Raw genomic sequence first — 27,763 nt, 5'->3', positions numbered from 1 at the left:
CTGCACGCAACGCAACAGTCAGAGATTAAACGAGCGAATAATATGATCTATATTGCGCAAAGGGCCGAAGTGAAATGGCAGGGCGAGAACAGGGTAGATGAGGTTGTGATCGTTCATTCTCTGCGGGAGACAGCGACAGCAAACCGCATGTGCAAGTTCTGGGTGTTGAAACGCAAAGCGCTGATGCGGCAGGACGGTTCCCGGCCTAAGGCTGGACGCGCGGCGGTTCCTTTAATGTGCCCTAAACCACCAGGGCACCTAACTAGCCGGAAAAAGGGGCCTCTATATTTTGAAACAAGGCCCGCTAACTAGCCACCAAAGCCACTTACCTGCCCACCAAAGGACGCAGCATTGAACTGTCGGGCCTGGTGGGATCGAGGCTGAAGCCCCCCAAGGCAGACTCGTCCAGTTCCCTCACTCCTGGCACCCGTGGTACTATTTTCAGGGGATCCAACCAACTTCCAGGCTCCTCACATTCAGCCAGCGTGGCCCACGTTAGGAAGAAACACGTCAGCCAAAGGCGATCGAATTACTGCTTCTGATTCATAGTGCGCAAAATTCCTTTAGTATGAGCACTCTTTCAGCTCAACGGGCAACCGATTCTTGTAAGGCCACCCATCATTCACACAAGTTCATCCCTGGAAATGAATGTTGTATCAATTCTGCTACCTTAGTAGAATACACACACCACTCTGGGAACAGTAGCCAGAGCTGGCGGTAAACCGATGCATTTTGAAATGGATCGTGAGGATATAACATCGTAAACTCGCCCACCACCCTTCAAGAATGGTGTCTCCGGCTCTTTTAATGCCACGCGACCCTAGCATTTCTCAACAGTCGTCTTACTTGTTCCGGAAGCAGCTCTTTGGTCTTGAGGCTAACTTTTCGGAGAGTTTGGAGACCCTTGCTCTTGCGGAAGACATCATCCCATAGGTGATCTTGGACACAATCCATTTCGGTCTTCTCATCGAGCGGACTCAGCATGATTGGCACATCCATGACTTCTTCTTGTTTCTGCTTCCAGCTGTCGTTTCCGACGATGCGAGTCAATGGAGCCAAGGCATCATCCCAGGTCCCGGATCTCAAATGGCATCGGTCGAACTGGAATTCGTGCAGGACTTTTCGATGAGACATGATAAACCCAGAAGCTTGAACAGCATCCAGGCTCGCATTACTAAGATGCATGGACTTCAAGTGCCGGAACCTGAGAGGTCTGCATGATGATCTCGTACTAGCATTTGGGCACGCCTTTGAACAGTCTAGAGATGTTGGGCGTGATGTGCATGGCTCCATGTGAAGAGCGAGGGGACAGGGCCCCTTGATGCCTAGCCACTGGAACTTCAAGTGCTCCAGAGCCTGGAACGTCTGCAGGTAGCTATGGAGAATCTTCAGATGGTCTGACGGGTGGTCACGGCCATACTCGAAGCCGTCCATTTCAATGTTCAAAGACTTGATGCGCCTCCAGACCCGAGAGGAGGCTGGGGATGACCCGATGCTCAGGTGAGGACGCAGGTGGAATACGGCTGCAGGATGTATTGGGGCCAGCGTCAACGATTCTAGCTGACTTGGTTTGGCAGCTTCCACCGCCAGTCTTAGCGAAATCAGAGCATAGTCGACAATATCTTTTCGGTATCTCTGGCCTGGGTGTTGACCAGGGCAAGAGATTTGAAGATGCTGTAAGTTCGGCATTGAGCTAAGTGCATGAAAGAATGAGTCCAGGTTGGTGGCTGCATGAAATAAAGGAGGATATTGCTTGACCAAAAGGTCATTCGTCTCCCAGGAGCCATATTTGGAAGCTGAGGAGAAGGACGAGGACGAGGACGAACTAGAAGAGGAGTGCGGTCTTGAATTGTTGATCCGGGGTTCATAGATAAAGGTGACTTCCTCCAAAGTTCCTGGTATGAGTAGTGGAGGCAGGAAGGTGTCGGAATGGTGTGGCATGATGAAAGAAAGGCCTCGCACATGGTGGCCAATCCTATTCAATGCAAACATGCGCGACCTGCGCGAGAACGTGTTTGTATTGAAATGGATGTCCAGGTTCTTGAAAAGCGTGGGAGCAATGTCGTCGGCGAAGGCTTTGTTGACGAGTCGTAGGGACTGCAAATCATCCTTTTGCAAATGAGACAAGAAGCACTCGCGGGCGAGGTCGGTCCGCCAGAATGCGGCGAATGCGGTTGAAGACATTTCTGGTGTGGAACATAGCTAGACAGCGTGTCAAGTGTTCCTTGGTGGCCGCCGTAAGGACCAATTTGGACGGTATGTATGAGGACATGCAGGTATATAAATGTAAATTGAAAGGACAAGAGTGGAGAATCTGGAACCAACAAGGACAGAGGGAGAAAGTACAGCTACCTCATCGCCACAATAGCAACAACTGCCTCGAGATCAACCGACGACAGCAGAATGGCAATTGTAAGATCTCGAGGGTAAGGCAGCCCAGCAAGAAAACACTGTTGAAAACGGACAGGAGCTTACCTTCTGGAATTGAAATGGGTGACAGATGGAAAGACATATAGTTAGAGGTTTAGCCAGAGGCACCAAAGGGGAACAATTCCAGTCCGTTGTGGATTTGGAGGACAAGAAAACGTCGGGTGCATATAGTTTGTAGGAGCTATATCGCGATTGTGGCACGGTCGTGAGAGCGCGATGGAGGACAACGACGTGACCATAGGTCGCACGAGTCGGTGAAGCAGGAGGCTGGACCTGAGGTGCATATTTCGTGCATAACTGGCTGCATTTCGTGGCTGATACGCGCCAAATTCCCCGTGTTGGTGTTTTTCTTGGTCCCCCAAAATCCTTTGGACCAGCGCGATGTTATTATCATCCATTCCGGAACGTTGACGCGAATGGATACTCCATGCGTACGATGAGCTGAGTGCGTGCTTGCAATCTTGCCTCATTGAACCGCGGCAATCACATTGATAAGGGACGAGCATCATGGTTCATGCAGTGACATTTGTGCTTTTGCCATACGGAGGCTTGCTTTATGGGATTGGCACAGGATGATTTTTCCAGCCCCCAAAGGTCCGCACCCTCGGCGCGTGGTCTGGCCAGCGAGCCACCATACGAGAAGGCCCGAAGGCCCGAAGGCCCGCGACTGTGGACCAGACTCCATTCTTTCGGAGCGTCGCGTGAATTCTCGATCAGGATGTGTCACCGGCCTCGTTGTCAAGGACTTGGTCGTGTTGATCGATTGTGGGGGAACATGCATGAGAAGTAAAATACTGGTACAGCGTATATAGTAGAGCAGACTCGAGAACAATCAACCATCATCATAGTCAACGCGGGTGGTTGACAGCAGTGGTGGTGGGGTTGGGTGGTGAGCAGTGACCAAAGAGTGAGAGCAAGTGAGAGCAAAGTGAGAAGGGGATGTGCCTGCTGCCTACCGAGCTCCCTACCTGGCGAGTGATACATACTTACTATACTTGTACCAGGAGGTACGGTACCACTCTCACGGCCGACGACTCCAAGCACCCACTCACACAAAACAAGTAACAATTGCTCCGTACTCGGTAATAATACTTGCATCTTTGCTCCTTGGTGCATTGGTGCCTTGGAACAACCGTGTGGGATCCTTTTCTTTTTCTCGGGCGCCCCAAAAAGTTGTGCTTCCCGTGGTTTGTAGTGGCTGGCTCGCTCAATTGAAAATTCCCTGCAATTCCTTGGTACTTGTCGCCACGCTGACTTTGCCGGTTCCATCCAATTCCCCGAACTCTTCCATGCCTTCCAGGCTCTCAGTGGATGCCACCACTGCAGCCCAAGTCACGAAGGGACAATCGGCTCTCCCCAATGACATCAACTACGAGGTACCACATCGCTATTCCATCTTCCAACATGCACCAGCCATATCATTCGCCGTCTGCTGCCGGTAACTGTGCCTGCCTATCAGCTTCGCTCGGATGAGAAAATCCTTCGCAGAACAAAGCAGGTGAGCACGCGAGTGGCAGCCACAAAGCCGCTTTGATATAAAATGACAATTTCGACCCCCATGTTCCATCATCATGAGGCGTTTCACTAGCTCCGTGCCTTTACTCCTATCCTTAAAGTTCCACCTTCTCACTGAGCTTCAAACCTTACAATAACACGAGGGAATCCACTCTTCCGTTTAGCTATCGATAGACTTCTGTGTAAATACTAGAGTCCTTCGCTGTGGCCTGTATGCAGAGTCATTTTCTCCCAAAATTGCTGTCCAGACCCCAGCCACGAGACCACTTGCTACTTCCCCAAGTGCGATCTCCAGGGAGGGAGGAAAAGGGGAAAAGAACGAAAACACCTGGTCATCATGATTCCACGGCTGAGCCCAGTTCCAGCTCTTCCTGAACCCTTTGGGCCACACAAAGTCGGCACCACTGAATGGGAGATTCCTGTCTCTGAAATCCCCTCGTCGTCGCCAATCCCGGAGCGCAAAATCACAACCATCAAGTTTCGCCTGTTTTATCCCACAACGCCAAAAGCAAAATCAAAGACGTCAGTTCCCTGGCTCCCAACACCGCAACGAGAATGGAACCAGGCATATGCAACTTTTCTCGGGGCCGGCCCTCGTGTCTCATCGCTGATCTCACTCATCCCGTTTCTGATCAACATGACCAACATCCCAGCAGTAGCAGAGGCACCACTATTACCGAAGGAGGCGTCCTCCAAGTATCCTCTGGTAATCTTTTCCCATGGGTTGGGAGGGAATTTCAATGCCTACAGCGCAGTGTGCGCTGCCTTGGCCAGTTTTGGGATTGTGTGCGCGGCCCCCGAGCATCGCGATGGCAGCGCCCCTATTTCCCCTATCCGCTCCGCTGACGGGCGCAAATCCACCACAATCCCCTATCAAAGACACCCTCACGCTCCCACCACCAAAGTCCTCAATGCTCGCAATGCGCAACTGAGGATACGACTGTGGGAGCTGGAACAGTTATTCACCGTCTTGACAAATTTCAATAACGGCGAGACCTTCTCCAACTACGCTGCGGCGCGGAGCAAATCGAAGGCGGGCGCGTCATTAAAAGACGCTCTTGATCTGCGACCAGGCCGCGTAACGTGGGCAGGCCACTCTTTCGGTGCCTGTACCACTGTCCAGTTTGTTAAATCAGTCTATTATCACGAATTCCTGCCCTCACTCAAAGGTACCGAGTTCGAAAATGACTTGGACTGGCGTCCTCTCTACAAGCCGGCCGATAACGGTGAGCTGGTCAGGCAAATCACACCAGAGTCACCCGTCATGTTACTCGACCTGTGGGCCATGCCTTTGCGCGCCGGATTGACTAAATGGCTCTGGGAAAAGCCTCTGCCATGTTACCACCGCAAAACTACTGACGGCGAAAATCACCCGCCCACGAACGTCGTCGCAATCATTTCTTCCGAATTCTACAAATACCCCGAACTACTGAACCGGATGAAGGCCACGCTGTCCGCAAGCCCTCCTGAGGCCATGTACACGCTGGAGAAACGCGAAGCTGCTAGATCCGCCAAGCCTCAACAGAAGTCGGAACCGCAGCTCGTGGCAACGCGGGGAGACAAGGTTCCTCCAGACGCACAAGAGCCAGAGATCACCTCACGTCGAGGATTTGATGCGAATCGGGGTGTAGATCTAGAATCAGATGATGGGGATGAGTTGTTCATAACGCCTTTCGCGACTCCTGGAGATGAGTTCCCATTGGACAAGATAATGACAAACAGACGTAGCGGGTTTGAAGCATGGAGGGGAGGAGGGTTAGAAGCGCAAGGCATTGACATAGACATGGGGAGAGAAATCGACCAAGATTCAATGAGTGAAGCGGTTAGGCAGCCACTGCCAGACTCTGAGCCAGAAGACGACGACGGCCTATTTTCTGGAAGCATCGAGCTGGATTCACAAGTAGACGAAGAGGCAGAGGCAGAGGCAGATTCGGAAATCGCCTCAGCATCTCGATCATCCACATGCAGCGACGTCACTACTTCCTCGACCGTCTCGCCGTCGGACTCGACATCCTCATTATCGACGCCTGCCTCATCCGCACAACCCAGCCGCACTTCCTCCCCATCGCCCACTTGCGACAGCGTCTCCAGCACAACCTCGGTCTCCAACGTCAAGGTCAACGCCAATACCACCTCCGTGAACGATGACGACCCTGACAAATTCAACCTATCCTTCTCCCCTTTCTCACTGCTCCCATTAGACCTCCCCAAATTTTCCGTCGCCCCGAACCCCAATACGCCATCTCCCTTAGATCCTCACCTCTACCTGGTCCCCAACACCGCACACTTGTCACAGTCGGATTTCGGCGTCCTCTTCCCAAACCTGACGAGGTATCTCATGAATGCCGAGTCTCCGGTTGAGGCCATCAGGTTGAACGTCCGGGCGATGCTGGCCGTCATGAGAAATGTCGGCTTGGATATTGAGGGCTACCGCGACGATCGTATCCGCAAGAAACAAAAGGTCAAGGTTTCACCTCGGCGAGACGGCACCGAGGCCGCGGCTGACGCCGACGACGACGACAGAGACGACGACGATGGGATAGATCCAATCCTCACAGAACGGTGCAAGGAGGAGAGGTTCCTAAGGGTCGACATTTATTGATCCGATCCCCTTTTCACCTTCTTCTCTTTGGGGACCATTTTCTTTTTCGTGAGGCTCCTCTCTTCGAGGCAGGTGCCGCCTTCACTTTGTTTTCGTGAGCGAACTCTCATGCTGGACGGCGCCGCATCGGGAATCGAGGAACAAAACCTGGCCATAACAGGTCCTGGTTCAGCTTCTTTTCGACTTCCCTTTCTATGTTGGTATATATGGTTTGACTTGCTTGCTTCTTGGATGGGGCTACGGGATACTGGACGTGGATTTGGGACGTGGATGTGGCTTATGCATTACGATCTTGCGACAGGTTTTCCCTTCACCTTTGTTTTTTTTCCGTTTTGTTTTAGCCTTCCCCCTCTCCAACCCTGGTTCTGATTCTATGTTTTAAACGACCTATCCCCACCCCTTCGATTCTCCATCTTGTCTTTTACACACGCATACATACACAGCAAACAGACTTAGGCTTCAAGCATAGCGACCGGGCAGGGAACTTAGGGATTCGTTGCATTTAGCGCCACCGCCGGGGGAAAGTTGAAAGGAAAGTGTTGATCCGCTTTGGAGGAGGGATTGGGCATGTATATATAGGTACAGTCTTCGTACTCCGCTACATCCAGTCTGGCCATGTATATAATCCAAAACAACATTCAGATTCGTCTCAGGCGTCGTTTGAGTAACGTTAAATTCGATCAAGTCTCATGAATTTAGCCTGGTTTGAAGCAATGATCTTTCTCATCTCGCTATGCTAAAACTAGTCTAAAAAAGCTAAGAGCAGTCACACTCCAGATAATTTATCGCAATGGCCATTCGTTTCGCATGGGAGGAGGGAAAGGTCGCGATTTACTTCGTTTTGGCTTCCTCTACCACTTGCCAAGCTGATTGAATCACTTCCTCAAGACTCCGCCGTTACCTCCCAACATCACTTCCAGGATGGCGGATGCCTCCGCCACAAAGGCTTGACACGTCCACACCAGCCATCCCCCTTCATTCTAGATATGATGGCAACAGCACGACCTTCTTTCTGTCGTCTCGCTAGACCAGTTCCTTGACCGTCGATATCCTCTGATTCACAACAGCGCAACCCAAACGCAGGGTGTTGGCTGTCATCGCTTACAAATCAGGGTCTTCCTCGTCTGGCAGAGGCATTGCCGCAGCCTCTGTCATCTCCTTGTGATATTGGTCGAGTTGTGCCTGGTCGATCTGAACCTCGGGTGGAGCAAGAGCCGGGGCAGCCACGAACTCGAGTTGAGAGTTGCCGACCAATTTCCGGGCCAGCCAGAGGAAGGGTTTCTCGAAGTTGTAGTTGGATTTGGCGGAAATATCGTAATATTGAAGGTTCTTCTTGCGGTGGAATGTGATGGTTTTGGCCTTGACTTTGCGCTCCTTCACGTCGACTTTGTTTCCGCAGAGGACAATGGGGATATTTTCGCAGACGCGCACAAGATCACCTGCAGTTTTGGTCAGACCTATACTCTTCTAATCGTGTGCTCAAGGTGGTTCGACGTACGGTGCCAGTTGGGAACGTTCTTGTATGTGATTCTTGAAGTGACATCAAACATGATGATACCGCACTGGCCGTTGATGTAGTAACCATCACGAAGACCGCCAAACTTCTCTTGACCTGCGGTGTCCCACACATCGAATTGGATTGGCCCAAGGTTCTGAATCGAAATTAGAACTGTATGCGCTTTGGACATCTGGCAGACGTACGGTTGAGAATCCTAGAGGATGGACTTCGACACCAAGGGTGGCGATATATTTCTTTTCGAACTCCCCCGTCAGGTGGCGCTTGACAAAGGTGGTCTATGATAACCGTCAGTATTGTGATATGCAAACACGTTCATTTCTTGATGTTCAAACGAGCGACAAGAAGACTTTGTTTTCAATGACCCTTACCTTTCCAGTACCGCCATCGCCGACCAGGACGAGCTTGAAGGTTGGAACGTTCTGAGCAGCTTCCGCCATTGTGATTGTGGTGTTGTTGGGATCTTTGAAGTCGGGTGAGGGGAATACCGACGAAAATGTTGCGTTTACACCAAAACTACGGTTTTGAGAGTGGTGTTGTATCAAAGAAAGGTAGTGGGGAGAGATGAAGAGAAAGATGTTTGATGGTATCTTGGGGAAAGTGAAGGCAAGCGCAAGTTGAAGGCGTCGGTTTGTTTTCAAGGCCAGCGCTTGGCGTATTCCAGCGGCATCACTGCGATTTTTGCATCATTGCAGAGCACGTGACCGACACATGTTTGCCTCCGTAACCGAACACTGATGGAGGGCGACCCAAGTCTACTTGTCGAATCGAGCACCTAGAACTATTATTACAACATGAGTGGCCTTCTATCTTCACACAAGTTGCCTTTGACTGAGATCCATCGATGTCTTGTCGGTGGCAATTAGAAGCTCTTCATCTGGGAAATCATTCGCACACTGAGAAAGCACCCGTTGTTCCCCAAGTAGCCACAGCGCATTTCATCTTGCCGTTCGTTATCCGCGATTCTCCTCATATCCTTGCACTTTTTGTGGCTCACTTGCTCACTTGTGAGTTATACTTCAGTATCGACACCGGCTCTGACCGGGTTGCGGATTGCTATTGAGTTTGCATAAGGTCCCGTCGTCCCTGTAATCCTGTGTGAATTCATGTCCTGGTTTCTCGTAGCGCATTCCAACCATGGACTTCATAAGGGAACAATGTGGCACCCAAGTGTACCCCTCCCGCCCCAATTCTGTCTTGGAGTCAATCTCAAGTCCATCTCTTGTGCTTCTGTTCCTGTGCCACGAGAGACCTTAACCAGGATGGGTCGACCCAGGTTCTGGCTCACCACTTCCCCAACTTTGCGTAATCTTTCATGATTTGACCATATTGCGGTGCCAAATCTTCTGATTAGGTCGCCTGTCTTCAAACCAGCCTCGTGCGCAGGACTGCCGGGCTCAACACTGTTCACCTTTGCAAATGGAGTCTCAGGGACGGAGGGTGTTTGCTCGGGAGTAGGAGTAGGTTCTGGTTGTAATCGGGGCTGATTCAGTGAGTTCTTGTATTCGTCCGAGGCTTGGTACTTGGCATGATGTTCATGAAGACCCTTCTCGATCTTGTCCATCAGAACTTTCCAGTCGTTGCGGAGGACAACAATGCGTGCCCTTGTAACCCGGACTTGCGCCACATCAATATCTGATCTCGGAAACCCATCAAATGTGGTCAGACTTGTCTGCATGGTGACTCCATGGCTGTCGAGGACTGCACCCAAAGCCTTCAGTTCTGCTTCGAGATTGTCCTTGCGTGCAATTAGCTGATGTAGAGTGAGACCTTCGAACGACTCGGCCTGGTGGATGGACGTAGGTCCGCTTGGGACATGAATATCTGCGAGATTAGGATCCATCGGGAGTCCCATGGTCATTCATCAAGTGCACAGCTAGGATAACGGGAGCAAGCCAGCTAACACGAATGTTCGGGCAAGGGACCATGTCGAGCGTAGGCAACTCATGGAACGCGTAGGTGCAAAATAGGAGCCACCCACAGATTGGAGAAGTGCAAGAAGTGGGAGCGAGTGAAGGGATCATAGTTTTCCCGGAGATGTTCCGATTGAATCCATCATGACTGCTGGGTACTTTGCTCTGTGCTCTGCACTTGAATCAATCACGAACTCCAGTCTTGATCATCTTGTAATGCATCCTCACAAGATGATCCCTATCTTTCAATCGAAAGGCTCTGGTAATTCTGTTATCCAGTCCTTTACAGATGCTGGCCGCTTTGCCGCATGTATTTCGCTCTCTGATGCTACAAATGGCAACTTGAACATTCGGTGGCTTCGACGCCCATGTTCCACAGACAATTTCATTGTGATGTTTTGCTCTCATCGAATTTTGAAAAATAGTATCCAGGTAAGGAACCGATTCGTTGTGCCACGAATAGCGCAGAGAAATGCGTTCGACTCGTCCCATGACCAGAGTCTTGCTCCTTCTCCCTAACGGTTGCTGGACACCACCTTCCTTCACCTGCCAGGTTGGAAACTGGCCGTTCCAAAGTTCTCTGTGACTTCAGCGACCTTCTCACTCTCAATTTTGCCATGCCTTATCACTCAACTTTTGGGAACCCTTTCAAACTTGGTCGTTTGGTCCCTCAGATGGGAATTTTGACCGTTGGCTCTCATTTTGTCTTCCATTGTTGAGATCCTATCTTTTGCGAGCTTACTTTATCTTCTATGATAAATCATGACGGCTCAGCTTTTGCCGTCCATTATTGCGAGTCCATTCAGCAGACATTTCGATACCAGAGCGAACATCTATTGTGCCTCCCGATCAGCATATTCTTCCCGCCCAACCATCTCCTCGGCCTCGTTGAAGCCATTCTGCGTTCATCAGGATTCTCAAGCATCTTCCTCTTCTGTCCTCTCCTTTGCATCGGCTCCTGCGCAGACAGACAAAGCGGATCGTGATCTGCTGGGCAGTGAGAACATCCTTCGAGGATTAGTTCGTCAAACTTCAGTGCAGTCTTCCACCAACGGCCCCAAAGTACATTCGGAATGCTACGATTCCCTGCCAGGAGTCCAGGACGCAAGATTGCTCTTCGCCCAGCCCAGCCATGCAGACCCGCGCGGCGAAATCGAACCTACCCAGAGGTATCTTGTTAGTACAAGTCAGGCACGCCAACCGTTGGCAGAACTGCATAACGAGGAAAAGCGCACATCCGGCCTGCGCCATAATTTCAACCTAGGAGTTCGGGTACAACATCAGCTTCGCACGTCGTTGTTCACGGAACCATACTCCACAGAGCAGGAAAAAAGTCAAGATCTGATTACGCACATAAGAGAACACACCCGTGACTGGTTTAGCGCTGTTGATGAGCCTTCTCAATCTCTCTTCGAGACATCATTTTTTGTGGATACCACCGAAGACGGGCCAAAGACAGGGCCGCACTCCGTCTCGCACCGAAAGAGACACTCCACAGCATCATCGGGCTTCGTGCATACGATGAAAACAGCGAGTCTCAGCAATGCAAGCTTCAGCCTTGTTCCTCGGTCTCTCCGCATCGGTCGCTCAACAGACAGTTCTTGTATCTTTGGCTCGGGCGCGAGGCCTTCAATGGAGAGTGACCGTCCACCAACGGCAGCATCCGTGGATGAGGCGGCCTTCAGAAGAGCCATCAAAAGGAGACAAATTCTTGTGGAGCTAGTCACGAGTGAGGAGAGCTATATCGCTGATTTGAAGGCACTAATCTACCTACATTCGACTCTCCTGGCAACAACGATGACGGTTGTAGGCCGGGTCAGGACATCGGTCCTAAGGAACGTCCATGATCTTCTCTCTGTCCATGAAAGACTCCTGGAACGATTGCACCAGGCCGCGTACGAGGCTGCAGCACGAAAGTGGGCAGACACCACCTCACCCCGGCATCTCGGATCACCTCCCTATCGTAAACGGTGGAAAAGCCTCGAGTCCAGTGCCGCGGTCAAGATGGGTCGCAGCCATCGGCGAACACGCAGCTCCATGGAATCATCCGAAGCATCCCGCGGCCGGACGTACCTAGGCGGAGCTGAGCCAAGAGATGTTACTGATGTGGCGGCCATTTTTAAGGATTTCTTGAGTGACTTCCTGGTTTATGAGGAGTATTGTGCCAATCACAGTCTCGTTGCTCATGAGTTGCAGCGACATGCTCCCACACTTTGGTCAACTTATGAATCAGGAATTGAATCATTAGCAAGGTCCCTTGCTGCTCTCGACCACAAACATCAAAATGAAAGGAAAGGTCTTACAGTTGGTGATCTCCTTATCAAACCGATACAGCGCATGACCAAATACCCTCTTCTCTTTGACGATCTCTTGAAGCAAACACCCGTGGCGGACTGTCCCAGCGCACATTCTGACCTGGAAGCAATCTTAACGTGTTTGAGAGAAGTTGTTCAAACCGTCAATAAAGCCACGGATAACCATGAGACTCGAACTCAGATTCAGCGCCGATGGTCGCTTCAGACGCGGCTGATCTACGATAAAGTATCTTTACAGGCCGAGCAGTTTCGAATGTTGGGAAATATCCGGTTGAGCGGTGTTCTGCATGTGACTTGGCAGACAAAGAACAACAGAGTCGATGGTCGCTACGCCCTCTGCATCTTGCTCGATACCAGTCTCGTCGTTGCGTTGCCCGCAGGAACCACTGCAAAATTCGAAGTGATCGCTTTCTTGCATTTACCGGATACTAGAATCGAATCCGCCAGTGATGGTCGGGGACTTCAATGTCACTCGACCCTGTACACGTGGAAGATATGTTTCGAGGTTGGTGGTCACCTACATGAGTTCATCTTGAGTGCCTGCTCGGCAATAGAGGAAAATGCATGGAAGGATGGCCTACAAAACAAGGATGCTCCCGAAAGGAGGATGGACGAGCTATTGAACCGGATTCCCTCAAGCATCAGCCTCAACCTCAGATCTATCGGGCAGGTGTACAGTCAGCAAAGTTCGACTCTGTCCAGGAATCCTTCGGTGCAGAGGGCGGCCACGGTGGGAAATCGAGCCAACATCTGTCAAGTCATCATTCGCAACACACACAATCCACAAGACTTGCACGAGTTTCGTCAACCATCATCTTCGGTCATCAACAGATCTCAGTCACATATGACATCCAACAAGGTTGTTGTCCTAGCACCAAAAAGGTCAGAGCGAGCAAGGCTCGAATCTACCTTGAATGATGTGTGGACAAAGGAGAAATTGCCATATCCAGGAATGATTGGCTCTCGCGGTGGTCAGATAATCAGAGCCTCGGCAGGCTCGTTGGTCCGAAAACTGAGTTTGGCATCCATCCATGCGCCGTTTTCGAGGCGGTCTGGAAGTTTGTCGCTTACAAGCCGCAAGTCGTTCGAAATGTCGATGGAGAGCCGACGTAGCAAGTCGAAACATTCGACACCCGTCTTTGAAGTGCGCAAAGAAAGTTTGGACGAGGTGACCCCGGCGAGAACGAAGTCGCATCAGATACCAGAGGTCGATACTATGGACAATGTGGTTAGCCGGATGATAGGGAACTGTGTCTCAAGGAAGTTGTCTATATCCCAAGGTCCCCACGGTCTGGCAAGGAGAGGAACGAAGAGCCAGAAGATCAGTCATGATACAGGAGGGCCCGAGGTAGGACCAGAGGATCCAGCAGAGATATTTTATGCTGAAACGAAGGAGATGACAGAGAAGCCGGAGATCGTGGAAGAGGGGCTAGCGGGCAGGAAGAAACGATGGAGCAATCCGCTTGGAATATTGAAGCTTCTATCAGCTGATGGGCTTCGACACATGTTGTATTCAAGTAAATAGTGCACCCAACGTCAGTCGTCGGCGACATGTGTACAATGTCGGTATCGTGCATTCGATTATCGCACCATCGGAGATTACTTTGAAATTCTAATGCTTCATACTAGGAATGATGGCGAGTGACCAAACTCATCCAAGAAGCCTGACAGCTCCCGGATCCAGTAACGGCGACATAACTGTGGAGGCCCAGTCAATCCAGCCCGATGACCTTGTCAATTTGGCAGCCTCGTGCCCCAGCAAACCAGCGCCATCCCACCCCAAAAGAGAGGTCAGACGTTCTTCTGCTCCTGGATCTTTTCCAGCAAAGTCTGCTTCGCTCGGCGAGTCGCCTCGACGACATCGTATCCGAAAACCCAGCTGATGACTTGGTTTTTGTGTTCTGTTTTGTCCCCCCCCGTGTTTCGCTCGACGGAGCGATCTATGGGTCAGTATATCGCGACAAGTGACGAGTGACGAGTGACAGGCGATAAGTGAGGAATCAGACGGGATCGGATGGGTGGGTCTTTGGGATTAAGGGAGGGGGAGCGATCAGGAGGAAAGGAAAGGATAATGATTGGGGGGGATGGACTATGCTGTCTTTGTGTGTTCACTCACGAGGTAACTCATCTCCCGGCAGCATCTTCAACGCCTCTTCCCGCCTCTCGACGGTGGGGTCCTTGTTCGTCTCCACCTGCGAGTAGAGCTGCGCGATCGACGTACGCGGCAGGCGCACGTTCTGGAACGTTTCGAGCAGGTCGGATATGGACGCAGATGGTGGTACACTCATACGTGCGGACCCCGAGAGCTGGGCCGAGTCCGACTTCAAGTCGGAGGTGGAGTTGGAATTCAAGTTCAATCCCGGCGCGGTAGTGGCGGTGGCAGCGGTATGGACAAAGTCCTCGAAGAGCACGCCCAGCGCTGCGGCGTCCTCGATCGCGGTGACGGCGCCGAAGCCGCGGTGTGGGAGCATCGGGTGCGATGCGTCGCCTATCACGACGAGCTTGTCGCGCTGGCAGCTGGGTAGGGGAGTGCGTTCCGCGCACCGCCACAGTGGCAGGATGGTGTTGGCGCTGATGGTCTTATCGCAGAGGCGGAGAAGGGAAGGGTGGAAGCCCGCCATGGCGGCGCGCAGGTCGTCCGGCCCGCATTGCTGCTGGCTCCTGCTCCAGCCTCGCTCGCTCAGCGGCCGCTCCACGTACATGCCGAAGTTCTGCAGCGTGTTGTCCCGGCACGGATACCGCACCAGCCAGCGCTGCTGGTCCCGATGCAGGTAGAACGAGCAGTGGCCATCGCCGTACTGTCGCAGTAGCGGCGCCGTATGCGGGTCGTCGAGGATCTCCCGCGTCGGAATCAGGAAGCGGATCACTGTGCTGGTTGTCGCGCGGGTGGGACAGTGATACCCCACGACGTGCGAGGCTGCGTTAGAGTGCACGCCGTCGGCGGCCACGACCAGATCTGCAAACTCCCAGCGTCCCGTCTCGGCGACCTTGACACCTCCCCTTTCCGCATCGTACTCGACCACCGTGCTGCACGTGTGGAGCTCAGCCGGCGTACCTGAACCGTCTGGGCCGGCCGCCAACGCCCTCAACGCGGCGTGCAGGTCGACGCGGTGCGCGAATAGATACGGCGCCCCGTATTCACTTGCAAAGTCGGTACGGTCCGTCGGCGCCAGCTCCGCCAGCGTTACGCTGTCGATGAACGTCTGCCCAAGTCGTGGGATGAGCCTGGCTTTGGCGAAGTCCAGCCGCCACGAGCGCATGATCTTGACCGCGTGCGGTGCGAGCGTGATGGCGGCCCCGATCTCGTTATCAAGCTGCGGCGACCGCTCCAGAATCTAGATAAATACCGTCCGCGCCTCCGTTTCAGTTTTGGTTCGTCTTTTCTCCATCTCTCTCGCGGTGTTCGGCATGATACAAAAAAAAACGCAAAAGCAAAAGAAAAGTGTGCAGTTCTTAACTTACCCTGACTCTATGCCCGGCTCGACGTAGCGCTATCGCCGCGCAAAGACCTGCGATGCCGGCGCCTGCGACGAGGATAGATAACCCCTCCGCCTGCGGTCTGATCGTGCTCTCCATTTCTGGCTCACTATTTCGAGGTGGGTGGAAGTTTGGGTGGATCTCGCGATCTGTTGCACAGAAGCGCCCCTTCGTGGAGTAGTAGTGCTCGTCTTGAAGGGAAGGCTCGTCGTCCGCGATGCGAGCGTCGCTTCAAATTGATATCTCGCTTACCGTGACAAGGAAGAAAGACGCAAATAGAGAAGGTTAGTCTGACCTTTTTAGTTTTGTTTTGTGGTCAGCAGGCACCTGCATACGAGCATCATATGTAGGACTACATAGAGAAGCCAAGTAGGTAGGCGTCCTGGCTGAGCAAGTGCTGATGGCGTTACGAACCTGCGCTATATCCCGAGTATTAGTGGTGGTGCGTTGCAAGATGACGCGAGGCTGCTTGCCTGACCCTTGACCTGGGTGAGATCCCGCCTCAGCTTCTTTTTCTCAATTCAACGTCCTCGCACGTACACACCTTTCTCTTGGAGAAATCGAGCTTGACATCATCATACTTAAGTGAATCTTGGTAGATTGAACAAATGGATCTTGCAGGCCCTGCTTGATTTGACTAATTTTACTCGCAGCGCACGGGACAATGGATACTAGCATCACAGTGCAACGGCAAAACAGCCAAATGTATTTTTTGTTATCTCATTGAGACTTCACGCAGTGGTTTGGTCCCTATCTATTCAATCGGGAATAGCGACCGGTGACCGGCGACCGGCGACCGTTTAGGAACTTGACTCAAACTAGGATGGAATAGCGAACTTGGAGTTCTGCATTGGATTACACAGGCCCTGCAACAGGTGCACACAACGTATTGGCATGTTTGCTGGAATACATCTGATAGAGACATGGACAAGATTATTTGGTAGCTTCTTGTCGGGTGACATGGGAAACAAAGCCTCGTCGTTGGCGGTGGCTTCCTCGCAGACCTCGACCGTTTGTGACAATTTCGAGGCTGGTGATCAGGAAACGTGGATGACAAAGCATTTCCGAGTTCACGCTCCAGTGTTGTGCCTGGTTTTTGCTGTTCGGATTTCTTGGCTCCAGGTTCATTTACAGAACCAATGCCAACCCAGCGATGGCAACAGCACCCATTCCCGCAATCTTTCCATTGACGTTAGGAGTAGCGGCACCAGTAAAGGCAGATGGGACGGCGGAAGTCTTCGAAGCCTCGACGGAGGTAGCCGGCGCAGCGGTAGTGGGGGCCACTTCGCTGCTGTATACACTGCTGGAAGTCGGCGCAGGGATCATGCTCGTCCAGTTTGAAGCCACGCTATAGCTCACAGACGTCGGGATGGTCCATGTAGAGGCGCCGGAGCTGTATGTCGCCGTGTAAGATGTTGTGGATGTCCATTCGGACCAGGCAGTGTTGGACGCGGCTGCGCTGGTAGCAGTGGTTGCATTCGCCGATGCATAGGTGCATGAGGTCCAGGTGCTGTGCCCGCTGGAGAAGGTCCAGGTGAAGCCCCATGTCGAGTCGGAGCCAGCGATGGCGCCAAGAGCGAAAAGCGCGGGGATGGCGAGGAAGGACTTCATTGTGCGATATAGTAGGGGTTGAAGGTGAATAACGATCGATTCAGTGTGGTTGGAGGGAAGGACAGGTAATGAGCGAAGGTGAGTTAGGGAGCGCGACGAAGGAACGCGAGCCTTACACAAAGACAAACGAACGACTGTGTAGACGATGGCGACAAGCAGACAAAGATAGATTACGAATCTGGAGCTGGGCGATGAACATGATATAGGTAAGGAGAGCCACAAACCTTGGGTCGGCTAGGATAGAGCCTCGCACCACTCACCAGCTCATTGCGCGTGTTGTGGTGTCACTGGTGACCTTAAAAGTGGTCCTCGACAGGGGTTCCAGGAAATTGGCGTTGCAAACTCAACGAACCGTCGATAGCACGCAATTTCGGAGTCGACAAGTCTCCAAGGTTAGATGGATTTCCCGTGCACAGGATCTGCAGAGGCTGCGAGCGAGAAATCGAGAGCGTCGCCTGATGCGTGGAAGCCATGGAAGAAGTCGTCTGTTGTCTGGCGATGATGGCTGGTCCCGTTGCCCAGCTCGCGCTTTGTGGCGTTGGTGCCACATTGTTGAATTTCGAACCTCGCCAAGTGGTTTCAGCCACAAACGGGAAAGCCACCGTCGATAGGCGTCTCTTGGATCTGCGGACACGAGATCCGGCTGGGCTGTTGGGCTGCATTTCAATCCTGCAAGCCCCTCGCCTACTTGTATGTGTCCTTGGTGCAAGAATGAAAAGCTCCAGATGCATTTGAAAGGGAGTTTGAGGTCAGACAAAATTTCAATGGCTGGCAGCTGACCAGCGTCGTTGTCACTGGGTGGTTTTGGTTCGTTCGTGTAAGGAACGCGATCGCAGCCGCTTCCATGGCCAACATCCAAATGGCGACAACGCGAAGGTCACTCCGACACGAACAATACGCGAGCTGACTTCCCGCTTCTGGATCGTGCACCCGCTCGGACACGCGACAAAGATGATGGACCTACAGAAACCTCTCCGCTCCTTTGGAAAAGGAGGATCTCTCATTCCGCAGTTCGAGCCTTGCGAGCCTGCACCTCTGCTTTGCGAAGATGTCCAATGTTGCTTTTGCCATCGATCCTTGGTCTGCAACATACCCATATGTCGTTCGATGGGAAGAAAATCGGCGGGCGTATGTAACAATGGGATGAAGAGCAGGCAAGGGAATGGAATGGATACGACCAATATCAGTATCTCTAAAATATTTGGACAGATGATGACTTTGAAAATAGAGTCGATCGTCACTGCAACAGTGGTATGAGACAACAAGATCCGGACACCAACGCGCCCTAGGAAGAGTTCTAGGAACAGAGGCGGCACCTATAGATATTTCGTCCATTGCTCCATATGTATGGCGTCCTGGGATACTCTCAGGGGTTCTACATGCACTATCTGGTAATCAAGAAGACGCGCCAACTGTCAAGGAATCTCGTAGGAACAGAAAAGACAGTAAGCCTCCAAGCAGAATCCTCTCGACTCCCTGCCACGATCCTCCATGCATACCAAGCCCGTGCAGGATCGATTAAATCCATCTACATAAGCTCCTCAAGCGTATCGTCCAGGAACGAAAGGCCAAGCACTCCATACGAGCAATCCATCACATACGAGCGTTGAGGAAGGACTAGTTAATGCACGACATCTCGGTACTCAGGTGGCGTTCTCGGGTACTAGCAGCTACAGTAAATGAACTTGAACATTGGGGGGCCTGAAATGAGGCTCCCTCCCTAGGTTCGCTGCGTGGGTAGCACGGGCACTACTGTATAGCTAGCCTCGCCCCTTTTCTCCTTTTAGACCGACGACGACAACATTTGTTTTTTTATGATACTGCGCATACCACGATCCAAATGTGTATAGTTTGTGTGACGTGATGTTCTCATTTCCCATGTCGGGCGTAATATCTACAGTTGCCGGCAATACGTGCCGCGTCCAATCCTTCAATTGTGTCTGGTCTCGTCGACTTTCATATCCAGAACGATCTGTGACCATGTCCAACGCCGTTGTTCCTGTACATCGAAACAACTTCTCTTAAAATTTAAAACTCAAAATTCCAGCACAGCTGTTTGATGGCCTCATACTTTGCCAAGCCTGGCACCGCCTTTCTTTGGAACAGTCCAAGGTTCTGGACAGACAGTCTGGTAGGTATCATGTCAGGAGGATGTTCCCGAGTTGTAATGAATGGGGTCAAGTATCTTACCTCGCCTTCTGAATAAGCCCAGAAATATACAATCACGCCAATGATGTAGTATAATGCCGCATTGGTTGATTGATACATGATGGCCGCAGCCAGAGCACACAAGGGATACACCACCAATCGTGCTTCCATGCTCCTATGGAGACCCGGCAACAGCTTGACCACCGGAGCAAGTGGCCATTCCCATGCAAGGCCTATGAAGGCCATGATCAGATTGATGATTTGCAAGACGGGGAAGGGTTTGACAGCGCCGTCGAGATTCTTGGTGAGGAAGTCCCAAAAGATCTTGGGCCAAAAGAAGCCTTCGAGGCTAGCTAGGACTTGGTATGCGGCAGCGGTGAGGACGATGAGGCGGGCCCAATGGTTCTTGATGAGTTTGCCCATGTCGAGGAAGAGAAAAGTCTTGGGGTTCAAAAATGGTTGTATGTGGTGTTGTTGAAAAAGGTCGAATAACGAAAAGCACCCGAAAAAGAATGAAAGTCGTTCTCCAAACAAACGATCGAAGGAAAGGAGCACGCAGAAACTGACGACCGGCGCCTAGAGATCACCAAAGAAGCATCAGGGTTGGCGAAGGTATATGAAGAGACTTGGTCAAGCAGACTTGGTCAATGCTTGACTCCTCTTTGAAAGGGAGGAATAGGTGATTTCGGTGAGGGTCAAGCCGGTATCAGAGCGTGTTTAGCTGTTTCTGATCAGGCAATCGACAGTGAGGGATCAGCGGTCGGAGGGGAGGTGTCAGGAGCCTCAAGAGTGCTGGCCCGGCAGTGTCTGAAGGCTCGAATACTTGAAGTCGGCGGGTTGGCGCGTAAGAGATTGGTCGCGGGTGTTGACCCGTTGCAGAGTGGTTGAGGCGGTTCGGAGACAGAAAGTGTCACAGGTGTGGAGATTTGCGACAGTTTCGACGTCAAGCACCACCAGAGCGCACAGATCTCAGTCGATCTCAATCGATATCCAGCGATTATCGACGTTACTCAGTCAACAAGAAGTATTCAGAGAAAAACAATGAAAGCATTCAGAGATGTAGGAGCTCGTGGGAAGATAGATGTGCTTTGCTTCTGGTCAAGAGACCACGAGCTCAACCCGGTCTACCGAGCTCCGGGATAAGCCAGCCTACCTTGACCGTTGGATGTCAATGGAGCTATTGGCTTAGTCCAAGATGCAGAACAGCAATGGGAAACAATATCATTCAATAGTGCAGGCCTGTACTCGCCAGATCTGGTGATCATCTTCGCCATGAGGTTGTATGATTCGTGGAGTGGGTGCAGAGTGCGGAGGGGAACGAGGTGACTTGGGAGAGGGCTGGTGGATTTAGCACCTGAAAATAGAAATGGGAGCAGTAGGCCATCTCCATGGTGCATGGAGTGTCGAGATCTGGAATCCATCCAGGCCATTTTGCCTATTGTTGGAGCTGTGTGGTGGTGAGAGCACTGAGCAGCGAAACGCAGCAGCGAATCGAGGGACAGAATTAAGCACCGACATGGATGTGATGCGGGAGCTGGGGGCGGGCGCTAAGGAGCCTAAAGAGCCTAAAGCACCCGTAACGCCCAGAAAAAGGAGTATAGGCGAGTGATTCGAGGGGAAACCGCCAGTGACCTGGGTCGCCCGTGGGCCGCTAAACTCTCCGGGCACTTCCAGGGCACCTTCCAGGGCGCTTCGAAACGCTTCCTGATACGCTGGTCGGCTTCAGCTTTCGCTCGCTTGGCGGTCCTTGGCGGTCTCCTCACATTCACCTTGTACGCACCATTCTCTTTCCGGCCAAAATTCCTTCCCACGCTCCCATCCCCCAAGCTCCCATTTCTGGTTTTTCCCTCATTCGGCTCTACAACTTTTTTGTCTTTTGTTCAGGAATGGTGTTGAAGTAGATGCGTGATGGCATCCCGTCATCACCCCTCTATCGGTTCCCTAAGAATTAGCTGGAGAATCAGTCCGTCATGCCACGCCTGTCGGGGTTGTCATGCTGCCACGTTCCTGTTTCCCAGCGCCAGCCACCACCTTTTCCCACCTGTCAGATCATGTTTTCATCCCTCGACCATCGGGTGGCTCTCGAGCTTCATCTTGTTTCCGACGGCCGTTTTCCTGACCTTGAGTTCCTCACCACCACCCAATAGCCGCCCAGACTCCTCGATCAGATAAGACGCGCTTTTCTCGGTGCCTGACCCCAGGGTCCATTTATTGCCCATTTAGAGAGCTTCTCGCGTTGAGACCGGGACCAGGACCAGGGTTTCATGCAGGTGGATGTGCTTGGAGCTCCACTAATTCACCGACTGACCACAGGTCACTTCTATCTATCAATCTTCAAGGGCTCGTACATCGCCCAAGAGCAGGTAAACCACCTCGTTAGTCTTGTGCCACGGCCCGTGTCTTTGCACAATCACATCTCTTCGAGTCTTTTATATCTTCTCCTCTACAACAATATCCTCCGAAAGAAAGGTTCTATACCCTCGCACACGCGGGAAATATCTCACCCCAAACCTCCTTCTACTCCTGTTACAGCTCCTGTCCCAGATCTCGCGGGTCCCACTCCCAACCTGTTTCGACCTCAATCCTCATCCATCTGCCATACTAATTCAGTCGTATTCCCCTCTCCAAACCTCACCACTGCTGCAGACTGTCTTGTTTGAACTCCTGCTTCACCATTGCCACCCACTGCGACACTCCAGATCCTTGGTAACATCGAATCTAATCGGCCAATTTGCCATCAGTACCGCGCTCTCGTATGATCCAGCGTATGATCGACTGGGTCAGCACACAATATCTCGGATTGCCAGTCTCCGGACATCAGATGCATCCCTATTTTCCATATCTGATCTCTTCTCAAAAGCCTCAACTCGCGGCTCTGGCTCGAGTTTAATCTTCTGTCACTCGCAAACTTGATTCGACGCTCTTTTTGGTCTTCAGCATATCTGCCATCCACATATCGCTCCCTTCCGCCACAACACAGCTTTCTTGGCTCCTCTCAGAAATGCAGACGAGATAGTTTCGAGGAAATAGGAATATCCGTCAGCGATCTCACCGATAGATCATCTACATTCCTTTCATATTACCCTTGACCCAAATAATGGCGACTCTCAAGTCCCATTTCGCTCCCAGCAAGATTGTTTTTTACATCCTCTGGTGGGGCTTTCACTGGGGTTTATTTGCTTTTGGCTGGTAGGTCTTCCAACAGCATGAACAATCCTATCTGCAAACTAACACAACTGCAAGGTGGAAGCAAGCATCAGATCCACGTTTGGCCGGTCTCAACACTCTGACCTTCTCAGTATGGATATCTCGAGGAGCTGGTCTGGTCCTTTCTGTGGACGTCTTGCTTATACTGCTGCCCATGTGCCGGAATCTCATGCGTTTCCTGAGGCCAAAATTCCGGTGGCTACCTCTTGACGAAACACAATGGTTCCACCGACAGTGTGCCTATGCCATGCTCGTCTTCACCACGGTTCATGTCACTGGCCATTATGTCAACTTCTTCAACGTCGAAAAGAACCAGATCCGACCCGAGACGGCAATCCAGATTCACTATGCCCAGGCGGGTGGCATCACCGGTCATATTATGCTGCTGTGCATGCTGTTCATGTACACTACTGCCCACCAGAAGATTCGACAACAATCCTTCGAGACTTTCTGGTACACCCACCATCTTTTCATCCCCTTCTTTCTCGCCATGTATACACACGCCGTGGGCTGCTTTGTGCGGGACACAGCCGATCCCTTCTCCCCGTTTGCGGGCAAGAATTTTTGGGGTCACTGCCTTGGCTACGAGGGCTGGCGATGGGAACTTTGGTCTGGTGGCCTCTACCTCTTCGAACGACTCTGGCGCGAAGTTCGTGCAAGAAGGGAGACCAAGATTACCAAGGTCGTCCGCCACCCTTACGATGCCATGGAAATCCAATTCCAGAAACCCAGCATGAAATACAAGGCGGGCCAATGGCTATTCATCAATATCCCCGCCGTTTCGAGCCAACAATGGCACCCTTTCACCATTACTTCATGCCCATTTGACCCGTACATCTCAGTGCATGTCCGCCAGGTGGGTGACTGGACGAAAGCTGTAGGGGATGCTTTGGGCTGCGGTCCCGCCCAGGCCAAGGAATTCGACAATTTGGACAAAGAGGGTATCTATGAAATTGCGCTGCAGAGTGGCCAAGAGATGCCTGCCATCCGCATCGATGGACCCTATGGTGCACCGGCCGAAGACGTGTTTGACAACGAAATCGCCGTGCTCATTGGCACAGGTATTGGAGTTACACCGTGGGCCTCAGTGCTCAAGCACATCTACAACATCCGCGCGGGGCCCAATCCACCTCGGCGTCTCAAGCGTGTTGAATTCCTCTGGGTCACCCGCTCCGTCGAATCCTTCGAGTGGTTCCAGACCCTCCTCACTTCTCTCGAGCGTCAATCCGCCGAAGCCGCCGAGAGTGTCGGCGGTCCAGAATTCCTTCGCATCCACACATACCTCACGCAACGTGTTGACGCCAACACGGCAGCAAACATCTATCTCAACACTGTGGGCAACGCTGTCGACCCCCTGACAGCGCTGCGCACGAAGACCCAATATGGTCGGCCTGACTTCAAGCGTCTCTTCGGCGCCATGAGAGACGGTCTCATGGACCAGACGTATCTGGACGTGGGCAAGGAATCATCCATCACGGCGCAAATGAAGGCCACAGTGGGAGTGTATTTCTGTGGCCCCAGCGCCGCAGCGAGAGAAATCAAGACTGCCTGCAAAGCCACGAGTAACGATCTCGTCAAATTCAGGTTCTGGAAAGAACATTTCTAAAGTCTTGGAAGTGTTTCGAAAGGTCGGACTGGTTCTGGTTTTTCGGGGGTGACACTTCGCAGAGACCTTGAGCTTATGCTTCACGATTTTATATGGAGAAGAAACCCAATGTCTGGACACTCCCCATGTTTCGACTTTGGCTTCATCATTTGCGTGAAGACGACACCGGAAGGGATATATCGAAAGGTTCCCCCCTCCCTTTTCCCCCTTCCCTTTTTTTTCGGTTTCGGGATCCATGGGGCGAAACTGCAATGTACAGACTCGTTTGTGAGATTTTTTTTTTGTTTTGTTTCGGAAGCGATCAAAGATACGCCAGAGATACCAAAGCCATGCATGTGTATGCAAGCGATCAAGGAAGCACCAGGCAAGATGAATTGCCCGAATGACTGCGAGATTGGAGGGGAGGAGGGAGAGCCTCATGTATACTGTCAGGTTACAGCCGCGTCCGTCCTCCCTTGCAGAAGGGGGATGGTGGAGAGCAGGCGGGAGAGGAGATGATCAAGGGAAAATGGATACATCTATATGCGTCTAGCTACGCCGAAGACAGCTACGTAGCTTGCTGAAACGGGGGAGAATGAAATTTCCCCATTCAGCACGAGCCCCTGTCGACTTAATATGCCCCCTTTTCCCTTTCTCCTTTCCCTAGTGTTCTCCTTGCCCCCCAAGCCAAGGATCCCTTTATCCGTCGTGTCAAGTTCCCTGGGCCAGCTGTCTCACCTAATAATTATCTTGAATGCTTGTTCCATCTGTATACGCTAGACAACTGACCTGTCCTATTGCAGTACATAGTACCTCGTCCACATTGTTTGCCTTCTGCCAAGTGTTATCATCTATGTAATCTCAGCATTCGGCCGAGCCGTTAGTCTCAGCATCTGGTGTTGATACTCCGCACTCTATACAGGTGGCATCCTGCACACACTTTCTCCTAGACAGACCACCAGCTGAACTGAGAAATAAGTAGGATGCTCGGAGTCCTTCGCGGTTAGAATGACGGTGGCCTTCGTTGGGAATAAACATTCCGTTTGTCTTTCGAAATAGAGGCACCTCATGCATTACCGACGCCGTTAGCTTTATTCGATATAGCGACCACTTCGTCGTTATTGAGCCCTCTTCTAGCCGCATCGGATGCTGCGATGTGTTTTGGGTCAAACTGTACCGGACATTTTTCAAATCGGCTTGCGCGCCCCGACACTCGCGGGTTTTACTTCTGAAGAGTACCAACGCGTCCTCCACAGAAAGCCAGACATAGCAAGCACGATACCTTTGTCCTGGCATAGCACATATTAGATGGTGCTTGAGGAGAAAGGCCTCTGATGAACATCACTTGACTCACATTTTGATCGTCCGTGTACCACCTATCCGGCTTGAGGCTAGGCTGAGTATTCCACCATGTGGAAGATGCTCGGACATTCCCAGTCTCCAGTGTGCTGACATCGATGTCTATCGTCACCGCCGTGCCCTTGGATGGCAATCCTATGATCCTCCTGCGAGGAGCACTGTAAGTCCTGGTTACCAACCAAAACGTCGTCGAGCTTGGGGTTCGGGCCTGATTTGCAATCATTTTACCGTATTTTGCAATCCATGCGTGTAGTGCACCAGCAGCAGAGACCTCGCTACACGTCACTTGCCCATCTGTCACGAGGATGGCGCCTCCCCTGTCGGTCTTTGCTGTATAGCTATATGGCACACCTCCTGGTGCTGGGAAGCTGCAATCCGTCAGATTCCATGCTTCATTCCTAACAAAACCTTCCTGGAGTCCTTGACAGATGTGTGGGACTTACTCGACAGCTGCAGGGGTGGAAACTTGCTTCTGCACCACATCATTTGACCTCCGAATCCACCAATTCTCCTGGTTTTGGTCTTTTTCAAGTGAGCATGTGAGCTGACCGACATCAGGTAGACCCCGAGCTTGTAGATCGGACGAGTCGGTAAGGTCAACTATGGTCCTCCACTCGCCGTTGACATCAAAGTATCCGCACATGCCCGGCCTGAGCATCGTGCTGTCAATACCTCGGTAGACTGCCATGCCCTCGGGCTGGTGCGCGAAGTATTCGGCATATTGTTCTGATATCGTCTTGACCTGTTTCCTGTGCTTGGTGTCGATCCTCTGACTGGGCTCCTCTATAGGTGCGTCGGCCTGGGTCGGTTGAGAACGTAGGTCTGTCCCTAGAACGCCGCGTTGGATTTCCATTATCTTCTTCTTTATATAGTATTCGGTGCCACGTCTGGTCTCGGAGAGTCGTATTTCCTTGAGCGCTTTTGCGACAGTAATCAGGTCCAGCAAAGCTGCATGTGCTGAGGCACAAGACTGCAAAGCCACCTGCTCGGGCGAAGTTGCCTTTCCTTCTTGATCATTGCCTGCCTGGTTGTTGTCGTCGTCTTCATCTGAGGTGCTTTGGTCGTGATAGCGTCCTATCTCAATTTGACGCCCGCCGGCTGTATCATCGCCACCTTCACCGATGACATTGCTATCATGGCGTCCTCCTAGTCCACTTGGGCGTTTATCCTCAACGTCCACCTGGGACTCTTTAACGTCGCTCACTTGGGATTCTTCAACGTCCACCAGCCTCTTTATTACTTGGAGTAGTCCCTTTCTTATTCTTTCGCATGAATCCCTGGCAATTCGATATAAGTCTGCTCCTCTATCTCCCACATTATCCAGTTCAGCCACTTCAATTTTAAGGTCAAAAAGCCATATGTGCAACCGTATGTCCAACTCCTTGACGGCATTGGCTATGTTTTGACGCTGATGTTGAACATGATCGAGGTATTCTCGACGTTCGCTTACTTTCCAGATAAGTGCTAACGTCGCCGCTTGAATTGAGGATACTTGATTTTGGAGATCTTGAGGCTCTTCAAAGCTAAGAACTGACTGGATACTTGAATAAGGGTTGACTTTCTCTGGTGTTGACTGACTCGCCCTCAGATCCGCAGTGGCGGCCTCCTGCGACATCACAACGACCAAGTTACGCTCAGGAAGATTTGTTGATATTCAAGTTCTGCCTGACCAAGGTCGAGGTTCGAAGTTGATCCAGAAGGGGGGGGGGGGGGTTCATGCACAGCCACGATTAGGCAACGGCAGACAAGTGCTTAAAATGCGGGGCAAGGGCGAGCTTGGCAGAAAAATAAGTGACACATTCTGACATAGAACGGAGGCTGAATCAAATGTAGCAGAAGAGTACTCAACTATAGCGAAGTGGCCGCTATATTCAATATAGCTAATAGTGTGGGTAAAGGAATAGAGTATCACTATCTCTAACGTCCACTTAATACCCCATATAGATGAAGATAACCTTCGATACAACAACGAACGAACTTATGTTTACTATCGTGGTACGAAGGCCTTCTCGTTTGACAACGTCATTTACTTTTCATTTGGGCTTGAAGTTTCCATCTGCTGTAACGTCGACTTTAGACTTCGCC

The 27,763-nt window shown here is 51.7% G+C and overlaps 10 protein-coding genes across 10 annotated transcripts; 3 read left to right on the top strand and 7 right to left on the bottom strand.

Moving 5' to 3' along the window:
* Window positions 1-804: 804 nt before the first annotated feature.
* On the bottom strand, window positions 805-2,184 carry Z519_11337 (uncharacterized protein; the record flags this gene model as incomplete). The annotated part of the gene is made up of 1 exon (XM_016769049.1): window positions 805-2,184. One exon carries the CDS (start codon window positions 2,182-2,184, stop codon window positions 805-807), a length of 1,380 nt encoding a protein of 459 aa, XP_016614895.1.
* Window positions 2,185-4,282: 2,098 nt separating this feature from the next.
* Z519_11336 (uncharacterized protein) lies at window positions 4,283-6,547 on the top strand (the record flags this gene model as incomplete). The annotated part of the gene is made up of 1 exon (XM_016769048.1): window positions 4,283-6,547. One exon carries the CDS (start codon window positions 4,283-4,285, stop codon window positions 6,545-6,547), a length of 2,265 nt encoding a protein of 754 aa, XP_016614894.1.
* A 1,101-nt stretch (window positions 6,548-7,648) lies between these two features.
* Window positions 7,649-8,503, bottom strand: Z519_11335 (GTP-binding nuclear protein GSP1/Ran; the record flags this gene model as incomplete). The annotated part of the gene is made up of 4 exons (XM_016769047.1): window positions 7,649-7,986; window positions 8,046-8,199; window positions 8,249-8,341; window positions 8,435-8,503. 4 exons carry the CDS (start codon window positions 8,501-8,503, stop codon window positions 7,649-7,651), a joined length of 654 nt encoding a protein of 217 aa, XP_016614893.1.
* A 704-nt stretch (window positions 8,504-9,207) lies between these two features.
* On the bottom strand, window positions 9,208-9,918 carry Z519_11334 (uncharacterized protein; the record flags this gene model as incomplete). Its single annotated transcript, XM_016769046.1, has 1 exon — window positions 9,208-9,918. The coding sequence occupies one exon, from the start codon at window positions 9,916-9,918 to the stop codon at window positions 9,208-9,210; it is 711 nt and encodes a 236-aa protein (XP_016614892.1).
* Window positions 9,919-10,738: 820 nt separating this feature from the next.
* Window positions 10,739-13,816, top strand: Z519_11333 (uncharacterized protein; the record flags this gene model as incomplete). The annotated part of the gene is made up of 1 exon (XM_016769045.1): window positions 10,739-13,816. The coding sequence occupies one exon, from the start codon at window positions 10,739-10,741 to the stop codon at window positions 13,814-13,816; it is 3,078 nt and encodes a 1,025-aa protein (XP_016614891.1).
* A 583-nt stretch (window positions 13,817-14,399) lies between these two features.
* Window positions 14,400-15,867, bottom strand: Z519_11332 (uncharacterized protein; the record flags this gene model as incomplete). The annotated part of the gene is made up of 2 exons (XM_016769044.1): window positions 14,400-15,626; window positions 15,754-15,867. 2 exons carry the CDS (start codon window positions 15,865-15,867, stop codon window positions 14,400-14,402), a joined length of 1,341 nt encoding a protein of 446 aa, XP_016614890.1.
* A 1,029-nt stretch (window positions 15,868-16,896) lies between these two features.
* On the bottom strand, window positions 16,897-17,379 carry Z519_11331 (uncharacterized protein; the record flags this gene model as incomplete). The annotated part of the gene is made up of 1 exon (XM_016769043.1): window positions 16,897-17,379. One exon carries the CDS (start codon window positions 17,377-17,379, stop codon window positions 16,897-16,899), a length of 483 nt encoding a protein of 160 aa, XP_016614889.1.
* A 2,065-nt stretch (window positions 17,380-19,444) lies between these two features.
* On the bottom strand, window positions 19,445-19,950 carry Z519_11330 (uncharacterized protein; the record flags this gene model as incomplete). Its single annotated transcript, XM_016769042.1, has 2 exons — window positions 19,445-19,507; window positions 19,570-19,950. The coding sequence occupies 2 exons, from the start codon at window positions 19,948-19,950 to the stop codon at window positions 19,445-19,447; spliced, it is 444 nt and encodes a 147-aa protein (XP_016614888.1).
* Window positions 19,951-22,624: 2,674 nt separating this feature from the next.
* Z519_11329 (uncharacterized protein) lies at window positions 22,625-24,340 on the top strand (the record flags this gene model as incomplete). Its single annotated transcript, XM_016769041.1, has 2 exons — window positions 22,625-22,716; window positions 22,771-24,340. 2 exons carry the CDS (start codon window positions 22,625-22,627, stop codon window positions 24,338-24,340), a joined length of 1,662 nt encoding a protein of 553 aa, XP_016614887.1.
* Window positions 24,341-25,506: 1,166 nt separating this feature from the next.
* Window positions 25,507-27,293, bottom strand: Z519_11328 (uncharacterized protein; the record flags this gene model as incomplete). The annotated part of the gene is made up of 3 exons (XM_016769040.1): window positions 25,507-25,608; window positions 25,674-26,046; window positions 26,122-27,293. The coding sequence occupies 3 exons, from the start codon at window positions 27,291-27,293 to the stop codon at window positions 25,507-25,509; spliced, it is 1,647 nt and encodes a 548-aa protein (XP_016614886.1).
* Window positions 27,294-27,763: the final 470 nt, after the last annotated feature.

The sequence above is a fragment of the Cladophialophora bantiana genome (genome assembly GCF_000835475.1).
Source record: "Cladophialophora bantiana CBS 173.52 unplaced genomic scaffold supercont1.21, whole genome shotgun sequence".
Taxonomy (NCBI): domain Eukaryota; kingdom Fungi; phylum Ascomycota; class Eurotiomycetes; order Chaetothyriales; family Herpotrichiellaceae; genus Cladophialophora; species Cladophialophora bantiana.
This window is presented reverse-complemented; position numbering and strand designations above follow the sequence as displayed.